This window comes from Solea solea, chromosome 11 (assembly GCF_958295425.1).
Source record: "Solea solea chromosome 11, fSolSol10.1, whole genome shotgun sequence".
In the NCBI taxonomy this organism is placed as follows: Eukaryota; Metazoa; Chordata; class Actinopteri; order Pleuronectiformes; family Soleidae; genus Solea; species Solea solea.
In genome coordinates, this window is record NC_081144.1 from 10241919 (window position 1) to 10255660 (window position 13742).

General features: G+C 40.2%; 1 protein-coding gene across 2 annotated transcripts; it reads right to left on the reverse strand.

The window, feature by feature from the left end:
* Nucleotides 1-349: 349 nt before the first annotated feature.
* ccm2l (CCM2 like scaffold protein) lies at nt 350-10307 on the reverse strand. Of its 2 annotated transcripts, none has more exons than XM_058643200.1 (11): nt 10040-10307; nt 8486-8653; nt 8325-8408; nt 7654-7837; nt 5363-5994; nt 4768-4897; nt 4458-4521; nt 3747-3903; nt 3105-3243; nt 1438-1585; nt 350-1113 (listed from the first exon to the last, which is right to left on the reverse strand). In XM_058643200.1, the coding sequence occupies exons 1-11, from the start codon at nt 10067-10069 to the stop codon at nt 978-980; spliced, it is 1872 nt and encodes a 623-aa protein (XP_058499183.1). In that variant the 5' UTR covers nt 10070-10307; the 3' UTR covers nt 350-977. The 2 variants fall into 2 exon arrangements, with proteins under 2 accessions (XP_058499183.1, XP_058499184.1); XM_058643201.1 differs by having other exon boundaries at nt 351-1110; nt 10040-10306.
* Between the last annotated feature and the right edge of the window lie 3435 nt (nt 10308-13742).

A 13742-nucleotide genomic window follows, 5' to 3' on the forward strand; every position in this document is an offset into this window, starting at 1 on the left:
AGCATAAACCAAGTAGTCACTGTATTTTTCAGTGAGTCCAAATGTGACAGCCATTTTGCAAAAAAGTATCAAGTCCATTTGCATCCATACATCCAGGGTAAACTGGAGTCAATCCTAGCTGCCACTGGGCAAGAGGCACCAGTCCAGTTTAAATCAAGATTTAAGGTTGTTTTATTTTTGTTTTACATCTAGGCCCAAATGATAAAAAAACAAGACTTTTGCTTACTTATCTACTTCATTTTTAGTGATGTGTTTGATCTTAATCTATTACATAATGAGAGTGAGGGAACTGAAGGTCAGGGTGACTCTCTCTCTCTCTCTCTCTCTCTCTCTCTCTCTCTCTCTCTCTCTGATATTCAGTGAGGCTGGCAGGAGATAGTTTGGGGACAGTAAAGCAGTGCATCATGGGAAAGACATGTTATCCTTCCAGGATAAGGGGTCAATGCAACATTGGAACACATACAAACACAACATGCCTATCTGTCTGTCTGTCTGTCTGTCTATCTATGACTGATGGAACCACATTGTTATCTCTGCTGCCTCCATGTGGTCACTTGCAAGTATTACAGTCCCTCAGTAGATAGCGTCTCAAAACTGCTCTGTAAAAATACAGTATTTTTTAAACAACCTCAGAGATGTAACCTGGGATTTCAGAACCTTTTAAATTTAAACTGTTTTAAATGAGTGCCACTTTAAGAAAAGTACTGTTTGTTATAGACGTATCATGTAATTTAAACCCTAAATAAAAACAATAAATGTGCATTGTTTGATTCCAGCTTTAATTATTCTTTATAGGTACGATACACACAAGACAAAAAATGCACATTTATGACTGTCAGGCCACACATTTCCACATTTTACTGAATGCATTTCAAAGGCCACCCCTTGAAAGAGTGGGCTATGAACACACTGGTTTATCTTAGAGGCACCTGTGTTTGTTCAGAGCTCAGATGTCTGTCCTTCTCTTAATCCCTCCATCAGAGGTAGTAGTCCTCTTCCTCAATGTCACCATGTGTGTCCTGGAAGCCAAGTGCCTGGATGTCATGGGTGATATCAGTGATGCGTCTATTGAATTCCTGAGATCCTGAGGCCAGAGAGCAGTTGTCGTACCTGCTGGAAAAAAACAAGCTGTTTCTCTAAATGCAAACTAGTTGTATTTAATTGAATTAACCTAATACTAAAAGTGGACTCAATATGGAGTTGGGCTAATCTGGCTTTGAATGAAATCATGAACAAGAATAATCGTGAATAAAACATGCTGACAGTAAGAAATAATAACTATTATTATTATTTGATTTAACTTTGCTTGTAATATGTGTTACAATTGGTTAATTGCTGATTATTCATTGATAATGATGAGGGCCAAGAGTTTCACACCAACCTTTGAGACAATCACACACACACACACACACACTTCTCCTAACCCACAGTACATACCCTCTCATGGCCGAAGCTGATGTGTTGCTCATGCTGCGTTTGATGCGTCCAAAGCTGTCGGTTAAAATCCCGCCCTCTCGGATCCCAATGCTCTCCAGAAAAATCTCAAATACTCCAACGTCTTTGTCTGGGATAAATGGACGCATGCCTGAGGGAAAAAGGAAACACTAATCACTCATTTATGATTATTTAAAAATGCCTTTTCTAGTATTATGATGTAGAAATTTGATTTAAGATTTATTGAAAAAAATATAAGTATGACGTGTCTGTGATTTGTATTCTAGGGTGTTCTTGTATTTGAACAACAAATACTAAGTTAACACTCGATCAACCATGAATCTCTGTAGTCATTTATCCCTTTGATATATTAGTGAAAGTTGTTTCAATATCATCATCTCCTGCCTTCATTATGTGACTCATCAGTCTGATGGAGAATAGGGACCGACTGGAGTACAGTATATAACTTTATTTATACTCTGTCTTTAATAATAAATGTGTGAAAGCCAAATACATTTTTTTTTTTTTTAGGTTTGAACTTGGTCATTATGGTCTAGTATCATTGTGGTTGACAGCAACTCACATAGAAAACAACACATGCTGCTGCCACCTGAATTATCCATGTAACTGCTGGTCTTCATAGCAAACACTGACAGCTAGTGATCTCTTTGGGGTTGAGATCCATTTAATCTGACATTGGCAAATAATAAAGCATAAAAACCTGCTCTACAAATAAATTAGTTAAAAATACAAACAAACAAACAAACTGTGTTTACCTCCAAGCAAACTACGTATACAAAGGGTTGAAGGTATTGTCAGGCAGACAATAACCCAAGATATTAATGTATAGAGTGAATGTGAGCTATGTTATAATAATTTGGATATGATACAACGTAAACCTACAAAACACAAACTCAGCTATTAATCCTTTATAAACGTGAACTTTTAAAACAATTATCTTTGTATAATATGAGCGAAATCAGTGAAAGAAATTTGAATAAAAATGTGAGATACTTGGGTTCAGATTCTGGCTGTGTCTGAGGCACACATGGATGTTTGCCTGGTGTTTTCCTCCTCCACCACCGAACCTTTAATAATGCTGATTATACACTAGCACACTGAGCATTAACAGGGCGTGTGTGAGAAAAACATAATACGTCAGCCTCCATCTCCATGTCTCACTCACTCACTCAGTCATAAACAGGAAGTTTTGGTTGCCTCAGTGGAAGTGGGCCAGGGCTGAATTTGTTGAGGTAAACTAACACACGGACTAAAGACATATAACACACACACACACACACACAAACAATTCTTCCTAGAACCGTGACTTCATTTCAACAGCCCAAAAAAACTGTTATCCCAAACATTACCTATAACCAGTTAATGTCTAAGCCTAACCATAACCTAACCATTATTGAAATTGTTGGCCCTAAACTTAATCAGTCATTTAGAACAGTTCTGCCTCATTAGGACCAGGTTTAGGTCCCTGTGAGGACTATTGGTTTTGACAAGGTCATGCCAGAAAAGGTCCTGAAGAGGTAACACACGCACATACCAAAATGCAGGTACACAATGGTTTCTTTCTCCTGCAATATTCAGTCAGTTGCCCCCTCCCTCCCCTATCACTCTCTCTCTCTCCCTCCCTCTCTGTTTGTGGATATGTCTCTCACCTAGCAGTAGGAACTTGCGATTGTCTCCATACAATTGCAGCAGCTCGGAGCAGAAGTGGTCGATGTTTGATCCAAGTCTGTATTCCCTCAGCAGCACAGCAAACTGCTGCAGCTCCACAGGACTCAGCTTATTGCGCAGCTACACACACACACACGCACACGCGCACACACACACACAGAGAGGGTGAGAGAGAGAGAGAGACTTAGATTTTTAATCAAGGTCAAATAGTCGATTATTATAGATCAGAAAGTAGTGGTATAATCAGAGTTATATCATAGCCAACTAGGTTGAGCAAAAAGGTACAAAATGTATTAAAAATGTATTAGGGTGTTTCAAAGCAGTTACCCACACATATAGGCTCCATAATGTATGCAATATTCTGTGCCTTTTTTATTAGATTGCTGATAGCAAGAAAAAGAAGCAAATAAATCATAGGATTTTCTGAACAAAAAGTTATCGCTGATCCTGGAAGCGTAAAAAAAGAAAAGTGAAATCATAGTAAAAGAAAAGAGCTGATACAGTTAGTAGATACGACTGCAGAAATTAATTTAAAGCAAGACCATGAAGATAAGAACATTAACATTAAGAATAGGAGTAACATTTGATTACAAGAACACACGAACACACATACACACACTCACTGTGATCATGTACTCCTGCATCAGTAGGAGGGCAGGGTTATTGTCTCCTGCGTCACTCGCTGAAGCCAGACTGCGATGGGAGTCCTGCAGTGAGACAGATGAGCTCTCGCTGTATGTCTCACTGTAATAGAGCTCAAAGGCATCCTGGGAGCCATCACTGCGGGGGGGAGAGAGGGAGAGGGATATTTAGCGACGACCTCTACTGTCACATTATAGACAGAAAATCCCAGTCAGTCCAGTCATTAATCAACAGTAAATCACGCAAGAATAAACTGATTAAGATACATCAGTCCTATGGGCTTTTATTGTAAATATACATCGACACCATTAACGAAAATGAATTCACAAACATATGTGTTATCAGTCAAATAACAAGAATTAAAAGGAATTAATGACTTGGTCACAGTATTTCTATTTATGTATGTTACAATGAGGGAAGTGACTTGATACAAATACAATTTGGGAACATTTATGTTTGATTTACAGTATGTACACATATATCAAAGTTTATGAGGCTTATTTGCTTGTTTATTGGTAGTTGGAAAATGTGGTTGTCTTTGCTTTGCCCCGTGTGGTTGTGTTGTTTTACAATTATATGTGTCAATTGTGCTGATGTGTAGAATGTCTGTATATACTGTATTACACATTATGGAAATAAAAATGATAGATAGATAGATAGATAGATAGATAGCATCAGTGAACATTACTCACTATGAGCTGCAGCAACTGAACTCTGGGTCATAGCTGTAAGACATGTCAGTCAAACAACTGTCACCTACATACCGAAAAAGACAGACACAGAGCATTAATTAATATTAGACACACAGTTTACGATATAAAACCAACTCTTGTCCAAGACAGTGAAAGCTGAAAACCACAGGTTCCACATGGAGCCTGCAGAGTTTGTTGCAACTCAGTTGGTGATGTATAGAAAAGGCAGTTATTTTAGCTATTTTATTTTATTGCACATTTAATGAATATTCTAAAACAGCAGACAGAAGCATATTCAAATGGATCTTACTCCTCTCCAGCCAATAGCGGTCAGGCATGGTGTGGTGAAAACCTGCCCGGTCAACACATTCAATGGTCTGATGGCCGTAAATGATCTGGAACATCTGACAAATGAGAGAGCAATACTCCTCTGCAGCATCCTACACACACACACACACACACACACACACACACTGAATTAGTAAACATGTCAATCATATGTGTGACCTTCCAGACTGCAGAGCTACTGTATGTTGATTCCCATGAAGCACATTAGGAACCTTTGTAGTTTCAAATTTGACACAATCATTTTTGTGAAGAAACATCATTGAAGTATATGAGTCTATAAATAAGTTATTCTTCAACGTGAGCTTATATTCAGCTTATAGTGTTTTTTTTCTTCATCAGTGAGTTAGCTTACTTAGCATAGGCATAGTCATCTAACATCACTGTGGAGTCAGTCTAGCTTAGCGTAACGACAAAATGCTACTGATTGTAAAACGTTGTTCACAAAAGTGCGAGTATATATTTTTTTAAAATAAAGTTATTTTTCTCTTAGGGTGAGTCAGCTTGAAAAATGGAATCCTCATTTTGTGAATGAACTTTGAGCAGATCAGGAGACACACCCTGTTCTCTACAGCCAGGATGACCAGGTTGCAGTAGGCGTCAGGACAAGGCGTGGGCTCCAGTGGGTTGTGGTTTCTCCTCTCCCAGCTGCCGTAGCTCTTACCCCGTTCCCAGCTCCCTGTGCAGGCTTGCCGCCGCTCCCAGCTCCCGCCACCTCCTCCACTGCCTCCTCCTCTCCTGTCCCAGCTACCACCTCCCCCTCCGCAATGCCTCCTTTCCCAGCTCCCTCCACCACCTCCGCCCCCTCCCACTCCCACCCCCCAGCTCCCACTCATGGGTCTCGCTCTGCGATTCTCCCAGCTGCCTCCAGTCTTTCGTGTTTGCTGCCTCCTCTCCCAGCTCCCCCCGACCCTCTTCCTCTCTAAGCTCCCTCCTCCTCCTCTATCTCCCCCTCCACCACTTCCTACCCCTCCTCCCCCTCCCCTCTCCACATTCTGGTTTTTGTCGTGGTTACTCCTGGACAGTGATGGCCTCCAATCGACTCCACAGATGGTGTGTCGTCTTTCCATTGTGCCCCCTGCAGGTCGTGGGTCATTATTATAGCTCATTGTTTGACGTCGTCCATCAATGCTAACAGTTTTTTTCCTGTCCAAACTGTCATCTCCGGCAACCACGGTGTCCACATTCAGACCTGCACGATGAGTGTAAAAAAGACGTGTAAGAATTAGTGACATATAATGGTATGACTGCAGAGTGCAACAAACGGATGACTCTTCTGCACACTCCTCCCTTTTCCAAGCACATCAGAGAAGTATCTTGGCCTTCATATACCAGGAAGGACGTAAACACTTCTTCCACTCTCTCCTTTGCTGAGTTACACATTTGGTTTATGTCGGTGGAGCTGTTTTTCTTCATTTGTGTTGCACGCTTATGCTTAAAAATGTAAAACACTTGTTCTTGGCTGTGATGGCTGCTGTAGAAACATGTCCGCACAAAGTGGTGGCCCCTTCAAAGACAGACCTTTGTCTAAAGTACACATGCAATTCTTAGTATAATGCAACAAACACGATGAAATGAAATTATGAATGCATTTAACGTTTGATTATACATCTTGTATATGTATTAAATTTGTGCAAATAAACCTTTATAGATGTTACACATTGGACCTTTGCATTTCAGAGGACTACAGAACAGGTTATACAACATCAGTGAGCCATTTCTCACAAAAGAAAACTGAACAAAGCCATTGAAAAGCTGTATCAACTCAAAATGGCTGTGGTTGACAAGAGCACACAGGTAGAACCTTTCTGCATGTGAAGGCTAATTGATTCTCTACTGTGGGGAACAATCATAAGAAAGCTGTTCATAATTTTAAAAGGGTTCCCAATATCACAAAGACTCCTTACATTACTCTACCACCTTGGAATCCATCAAATGGATGGTTTACAAGTTTTAAGTAGCTCCTGCAAGCACTCTTGCCTTTGCAGCAAGAAGAAGTTGTCTCTATGTGGCCCTGTGATGGACTGGAGACCTGTTGTGTAGGGTGTACTCCGCCTTTCGCCCTATGTCAGCCCCGCAATCTTCATGTGGAGGATAAAGCGGTAGAAGATGAATTATTGAATGAATGAAAGTAGCTCCTGCAGTTTGTGTTTGTAGCATTTCACCATCTCCGTTTGAAATGTGTGCATTCTTTGGCCACTCAGATCTCCTGTATTAAAGTGGACAAAGTCTAGAGGTTGCAAAATGAACTCCAACCAGGCTCTATTGATTCACCCTATTGTCTATTTTCCTCTAAATGGGAACATAGTTGGCATCATGTGCTGTTGAATAAGACCTGACGCCTTCCATTCAAACAAAGTTATTTTTTCAACTAGCGGAGTTTCTTGGGCTTTACTTTTCAGACTATGTCCATTTTCATATACTGTACAGTCCATATATCTGTCTTATTTGCCAGGAGTTAGATAAGCCTATAAACCATAATACCTCATAATCTCATATCTATTAGTTTAGCTCGTTAATTAGCAGCGGTAGGTCTGCTTACATTTCATTTTGACAGGGCACAGTAAGAAAACCACAGGTGAAATTACTTAAGTGAATGATGGCTGAGTTCCATTTAGCTTTCTCAGTTTGATGGTGCATGCTGGTTCACTGTCACACTGTCCTGGCTAACATGAATTGAACTGAACCATTGCTAGTGTTCCTAGTAACACCTGTGCTTCTCTTCTTCTCGCCCTCGTCATCACATCAATGTCTCATCAATACATGATACTGTCTGCACTTCTTCTGCAGAGTCGTCGTGCGTTATCAAGGATCCGGCTGGTCACGGATTATGCCGACAGCTAGACCTCACCTGTCTTGAGGACGAGCAGGTGCAGTGCGTCGTCTCTCAGGTAGGAGGCAGCAGCGATCTCATGCGTGGGAACCCTCATCAGCAGTTTCTCGTTGTCTCGCCATGTCAGCAGTAGACAGCGGGCAGACAGACTCAGTATGCAGTCCTGATCCACACTGGTCTTTAGAGGCAGCACCTTCAGCTGCTACTGGCAAATACACAGCAGGACTGATAGATTATTGATTGACGGATGACTGAAACACTCGTTAGAGAATAGGTGATTACTGACAAGTGTTTCCTTGGACTTTATTGAACTGTACATTCACTTTTACCATATCATTTTTGACTTACTCTTTACTGATCATTAGTTTTTAGTTTAAAATACTTTAATAATTCCTAACTTTGATTCTGTCCAGGCAGCTTATTCAAAATAAATCTCAGAAGTGATTTGTTACAACTCAGAGATTAGTTATATATTACACATCAAATTGTTATTGATTAATAACTTGACAGTGATTGGTTTAATAAGTATATATAATAAGGCTTTAAGTAATTATAAGTTAAAACAGTGGTTTCCTATATATAACTGACCTTATTTAGCTATAGATTGGTTGTACATCAATAACCATGACTGTGCTTCATTACACAACAGAGACTTTTTACATTATTAGTGAAAAGTTCAAGTTACCAACCCTGGCTGTGTCCAGTAGTTGTAACAGCTCATCTCGGCTGGAGGGATTCAGTGTAACCGACACCCAGGTCAGGTGGCCAAGGAACTGAGATCCAAACAGACAAATACAAGTTAGCATTTTTGTGTCGTTTTACTTATACTGAATTCACTTCCGAGCTCTACCTTAACTTCCTTCTCTATGTAGTCGAAGATGAGCCTCTCAGGGTGGATGATGTAGTCGGGAGGATAAAGGGGGACAGTGTGCAATGCACGGCGGTAAATGCTGCCTCGATCTACTGGCCTTCGACTAGATTTTGACCAGACCAAACGCTTAATGGGGGAGACAAAACCCTGGGGGAAGAGAAAAAGAGGAAACAGCTTTTGTATGGATTGCCTGGTAATGTTGTGTTAGCATTGACTTAATCAAATTTTATCTTAATTCCTTCTCCTTCACCTGAATAAATAATCCACTGGTTGTAATTATTACCACAGCGGGCGTTAAGGGTTTTAATGTAAAGTAGAAATCATAGCAGAAGGTTGATTTGTATGCTCATACATGGCTATGAATATGTGGTTGCATGTATGTTAATGCAGTCCATCTTTTTGGCATTTCCGGCAGTGATTGACAGTGGAACAGTGATCTCTGACAGCTCCCTACTCACCGACAACATAGCACATGTTGTTAAACACCCACTGACAGACACACATACACACACACACACATACACTGGCTCCAGGGCATAGAGAGAGAATGGACATTATAAACACACACTGAATGGAGAGCGGGTTACAATCCTGTCTTTCATGAATATCTCTGTTGTCAGCAGAATTTAATTGTAAAGAAAGATTGATATGAGGTTTAACCTTCTTGTTCTATTCTTTCTTTGAGGAGACAGATTGAGGGAAATAATTGGATTTTGTTATAAATGTGCAGCGTACCAACCTGTGTCTTTCAGCTATGTGGCAGTTTTTACTGTCTCGTTTAAAAAAAGATTATTTTTACTATTTAAAAAACCAAATCATTAGGGTTGAAGTGGGTTATATTTGATTGTTTTGTACCCATTGGCAGATTTGTATTCATACATTATTTATTTATTTATCTTTCATTGTGGTCGTCCGACTCCCCTAGGTGACCACTATATGCGCCATCTCTGCAACTTCCTGTTCAGTATAACGTGAGGTGTATCTTTGTAGAATCTAGGTTATTTAAGTATTTAGTTAGCTGCTAACTCAGACTTCATGTTAACTCTTAAGTTAGATTTTTGTCAGCTGTGCGTCATTTCCTTTCATGCAGAGGAGTTTTGTACCTCGGTGTCATTCACTACTGTGCTGCTACAGCAACAACCCCATACTCCACCATGTGCAGTAGCCCTGGCTCATATTAAGCTACCCTTTAGTTAGAAATGTCCCCAAATAAGGTTGTGCTACTGACTGTATTGACACAACATTTACAGTGGACTATGTGCACACGGCACTTTGCTCGGTCATATTCAGGGAGTACAACATTACAGTATTTCATTATTTTGATACATAGTTGGGCATTATTGTATATTTATATATATATATATTATATTTTATATATATGGTATTAGTACATGCTGATGAATTTTCGCCCATGCATGGAAACAACATCAGCAAGTTTTTGATCCCACTGTTCCCAGTCATCCACGTCAATGACATGGACAAAATGAAACCAGGAAAGAAAGAAAGAAAGAAACTGAACAGATGCAAATGTACCTTCTTGGATTTCTTTGGTTCATAGTCCATCCTGGCTCAGGGTTGATTCTCCTCTGTACTGGTCGGTAGAGGGTCAGCTGAGTCCTGATCCTGGTCACACACTTCCTGAATGTTTTTTTTTCTTTCTGTCTTTTATTGTCTTTGCATCTGTCCCTCACTTGTTTTTTTCCATGGCTCCTTCTGTGTCCCCCTCTCTGTCTCAAGTTATTCTAGCCTCTGTCTCGGCTTCTTCATTTGTGTTCTTTCTCTACACTGATTGTTCTTTTTAGACCTCTCCTGGGGCCACACACACAGACAGACACACACACACACACACTCAGGAAAGCACAGGAAACAAAGGAAGCATACTTCCTGTCCAAAAGGAAACTCCACCAGAGATTGATACGGTCCATTCTCCCTGAACACTATGTATGTGAATAACACATACGTAAAATTACACTAATTACACATTTTCTACAACCTAAAAAAAGACACACAATAAGCGTTAATATCTTTGAGCAACAACTATTGTTTGAGTTTTGTCAATTATGGTAAACTTTTACAATAGAACCCTGTTTTTTTCCTCCCAGAACGATTCCTTGATTTGATGTAGTGATTTCTGCTGAAAACCCCCAGTTTAAAATGTGTTGACAAAATGTAAAATGCTGAATATGTAATATCTCACTTTATTGCATTGAAAATGTTTTTGTGGAACTCAGAATACATTCATATTCTTTGTAATATTTTCATTTTGAGTTTTAAACGGTTTAAAATGTGATGATTGTTGTTTTTTGTTGTTTTTTTTGCAAATAAGGCAATGTCAGCCAAGTCTGAGCAAATCCAATCTATTCAGTATGTAAGAAAGCAGGAATGCTGACGATAGAAGGTTAGACTTAAAAATGCTATATATAAAATATGTAAAATTGCAGCCAGTAGCATTTAATACAGGTACTGCAGTCCAAATTCAAACCTTCCCCTCCTCCCCAGACTTAAAGCTTTCATGGAATGCCAGGAAGCAAAACAGATAGCTCGACTTATAACTAGGGCTACTCTGTGTTTATGCACATACACATGTAACATATCAGTCTCAAACTCTGTTTTATTTTCGTGTCTTATTTGGTTAATTTTCACATGTCGGCAACAGGCCTTGATAAAGGGATAGAAATGAAAGTGTGTCTCCTCTGAGCAGCAACAGAAGAGTGACAGCAGTGGAGAATCATGACCTGTTATTCACATGTTTACTGTTCACACTGAAGACGTGCAGTTCAAGTCTGCAGTTGCAGTGAGCAGATTTGGCCACAGTGAGGCAGCCTGGTGATAAAAACTTAGTGGAGCATGAAGGAGGAGGAAGAAGAGGAAAGTTAGGTAGGAACATACAGCAATTCCTCTAAGCAGGATACTGATGAAGGTAAACTAGAAGATGACAAAAAAAACCTTTGACCTCTTCAGAAAACACACATACACAAAAAATTCTCCATGAGGAAACCTAATAGATACAATGCAATCCTCTTACCCATCCTTAACCATCACAACTAAATGCCCGATTCTAACTCTAACCTTAACCACCTTAACCATCACCACTTAATGCCCCTATAGGGGCTAGGGGAAAACATTATGTCTATGAGTGTCCTCACTAAGAATGCTGTACAAAACTGTGTGTCTGTATGGACCAAACAACGTACACAAAAATGTCTGTGGGGACATTTTGACCTTGAGGGGACATTTTGTCCGGTCTCCACAAGGTTAAAGGGCTTTTTCAGTGTTAAGACCTGGTTTTAGGGTTCGGGTTAGAATTATGTTTAGGTAAGGGTAAGCCATACCCTAACAACTTAATACCTAACTCGAACCACAAATCAAATCTCGAATGAACAAGTTCTTCATCATGAGGACATTAGGATGGTTGATGATTACCTTACTGTTACCAGCCATATGTCAGCTGAAATGGTTGTTGGGTGTTTGTGTGTGTGTGTGTGTGTGTGTGTGTGTGTGTGTGTGAGAGTGTGTGTGGGGGGGGGGGGGTTCCTCCATCATGTTTTTATCCTGTGAAGAAGTTACGAAAAGTGCAATATAAATGAAGTTTGAAAGGTCAGTGTTAATGCAAGAAAATGTCCTGAAGAGGTAATAGATCCAAGTACACACACACACGCACAGGTATACCAATGTGTGATGATAACACAGACAGACACACATGCACACACACACACACACACACACACACTCCTATTGTTGGGTAACAGCTCCTCGGTGACCTGAGGGATAACGGCTTAACGATTGTCTAGTTACCTAGGCAACGGGAAAAAGACAAAGATGGGGCATTTATCCTGTGAGTGTTTTTTTATCCACCTCTCTCTCTCTCTACCTGGAGTAAGTGTGGCGTGTGCTCGTGTTGAGGACTGATTTTCTTCAGTGAATGTTTTCAGTCTTTTTCTCTTGTTTTGTTTGTCAGGTTGTTGTGATGTAGTTGAATCCAGTTGTTTGTCAGTTACAGATCACTGTGTGTGTGTGTGTGTGTGTGTGTGTGTGTGTGTGTGTGTGTGTGTGTGTGTGTACGGGCCTCATGGCTGACGCCATCATGGTGTTGACTGACAGCTTCTCCAGACTGACTTGGAAACATGGCATCAAAGTTGCGGCAGGGTTGATGATGCGTTCTATGCATTAGTGCCAAGAATTGCACCCCTTGCTGCGCGTATGTGCACAACTAAAGAAATAGGTAGTTTATTGGAAAAGTATTATGAGTGGCCCTGTGATGGACTGGCGACCTGGATGTACCCCGCCTTTTGCCCTATGTGTACTTCCTTTACACTGTCTTTACACACCTTCTTTTCAGAGTTGCAGTACATCAGTGCAGAGATATTTGCAGTTTCTTTTTATCTTTTATCTTTTTAACTTCATTTAATTTATCAACAGCATTTGTAGTGAGGACACTCATAGACATAATGCATTCCCTAGCCCCCTTACTCTAACCTTAACCATCACAACTAAATGCCCAACCCTTACCCTAACCTTCAAATTGGTTTGGGTAAGTCCTCACAAAATTGGTCCTTACAAAGATAGCCCTACAAGAACACACACATGCCTTTACTTAATATCTTTGAAACACACACGAACATGCACATTTTCAGATATACAGAGTTCAGGCACCACCAAAAATCATATCAAGGTCTGATGTGCTTTGAAGTTCAAACCAGTATGATTGATGTGTGAGTGTGTGTGTGTGTGTGCACGTGGATTTGTTTCCAATATCAAAGAAGAAGCAGCATCTTCAAAAAACCCCGAGCTTCAAAAACACAGGTCTGACGCAAGTGGCTACGAAAAAGAAGAGGAAAACGAGCATGAAAAACACAGGAGGATGGAGAGAGGAAGAATGATGGGACGATGGAGGAAAAGGACGATGGTAAGACGAGGGAAGACGGAGATGAAAGACTCAGAAAAAAAAATGAAAGCAGATGACAACTAGAGAACGGGGGACACTGAGAAGGAAGAATATGAAAATCAGGGAAGGAGGAAGGATATAAAAGGGAAAGAAATGGAATATGTAGGGACGAATAAGTAAATAGAGAGCAACACAGAGAACAAGGTGAACTAGTGACATGAGACTCCTAAGATGGAGGGACAGGTATGGAAGAGGAAAGCATGCAAGAAGAAAAGGAAAAAGAAAATTAACAATTAAAGTATCAGGGCATGAAAATGAAAAAAGGGAGAAAGAACTGACGATACAGCAAAT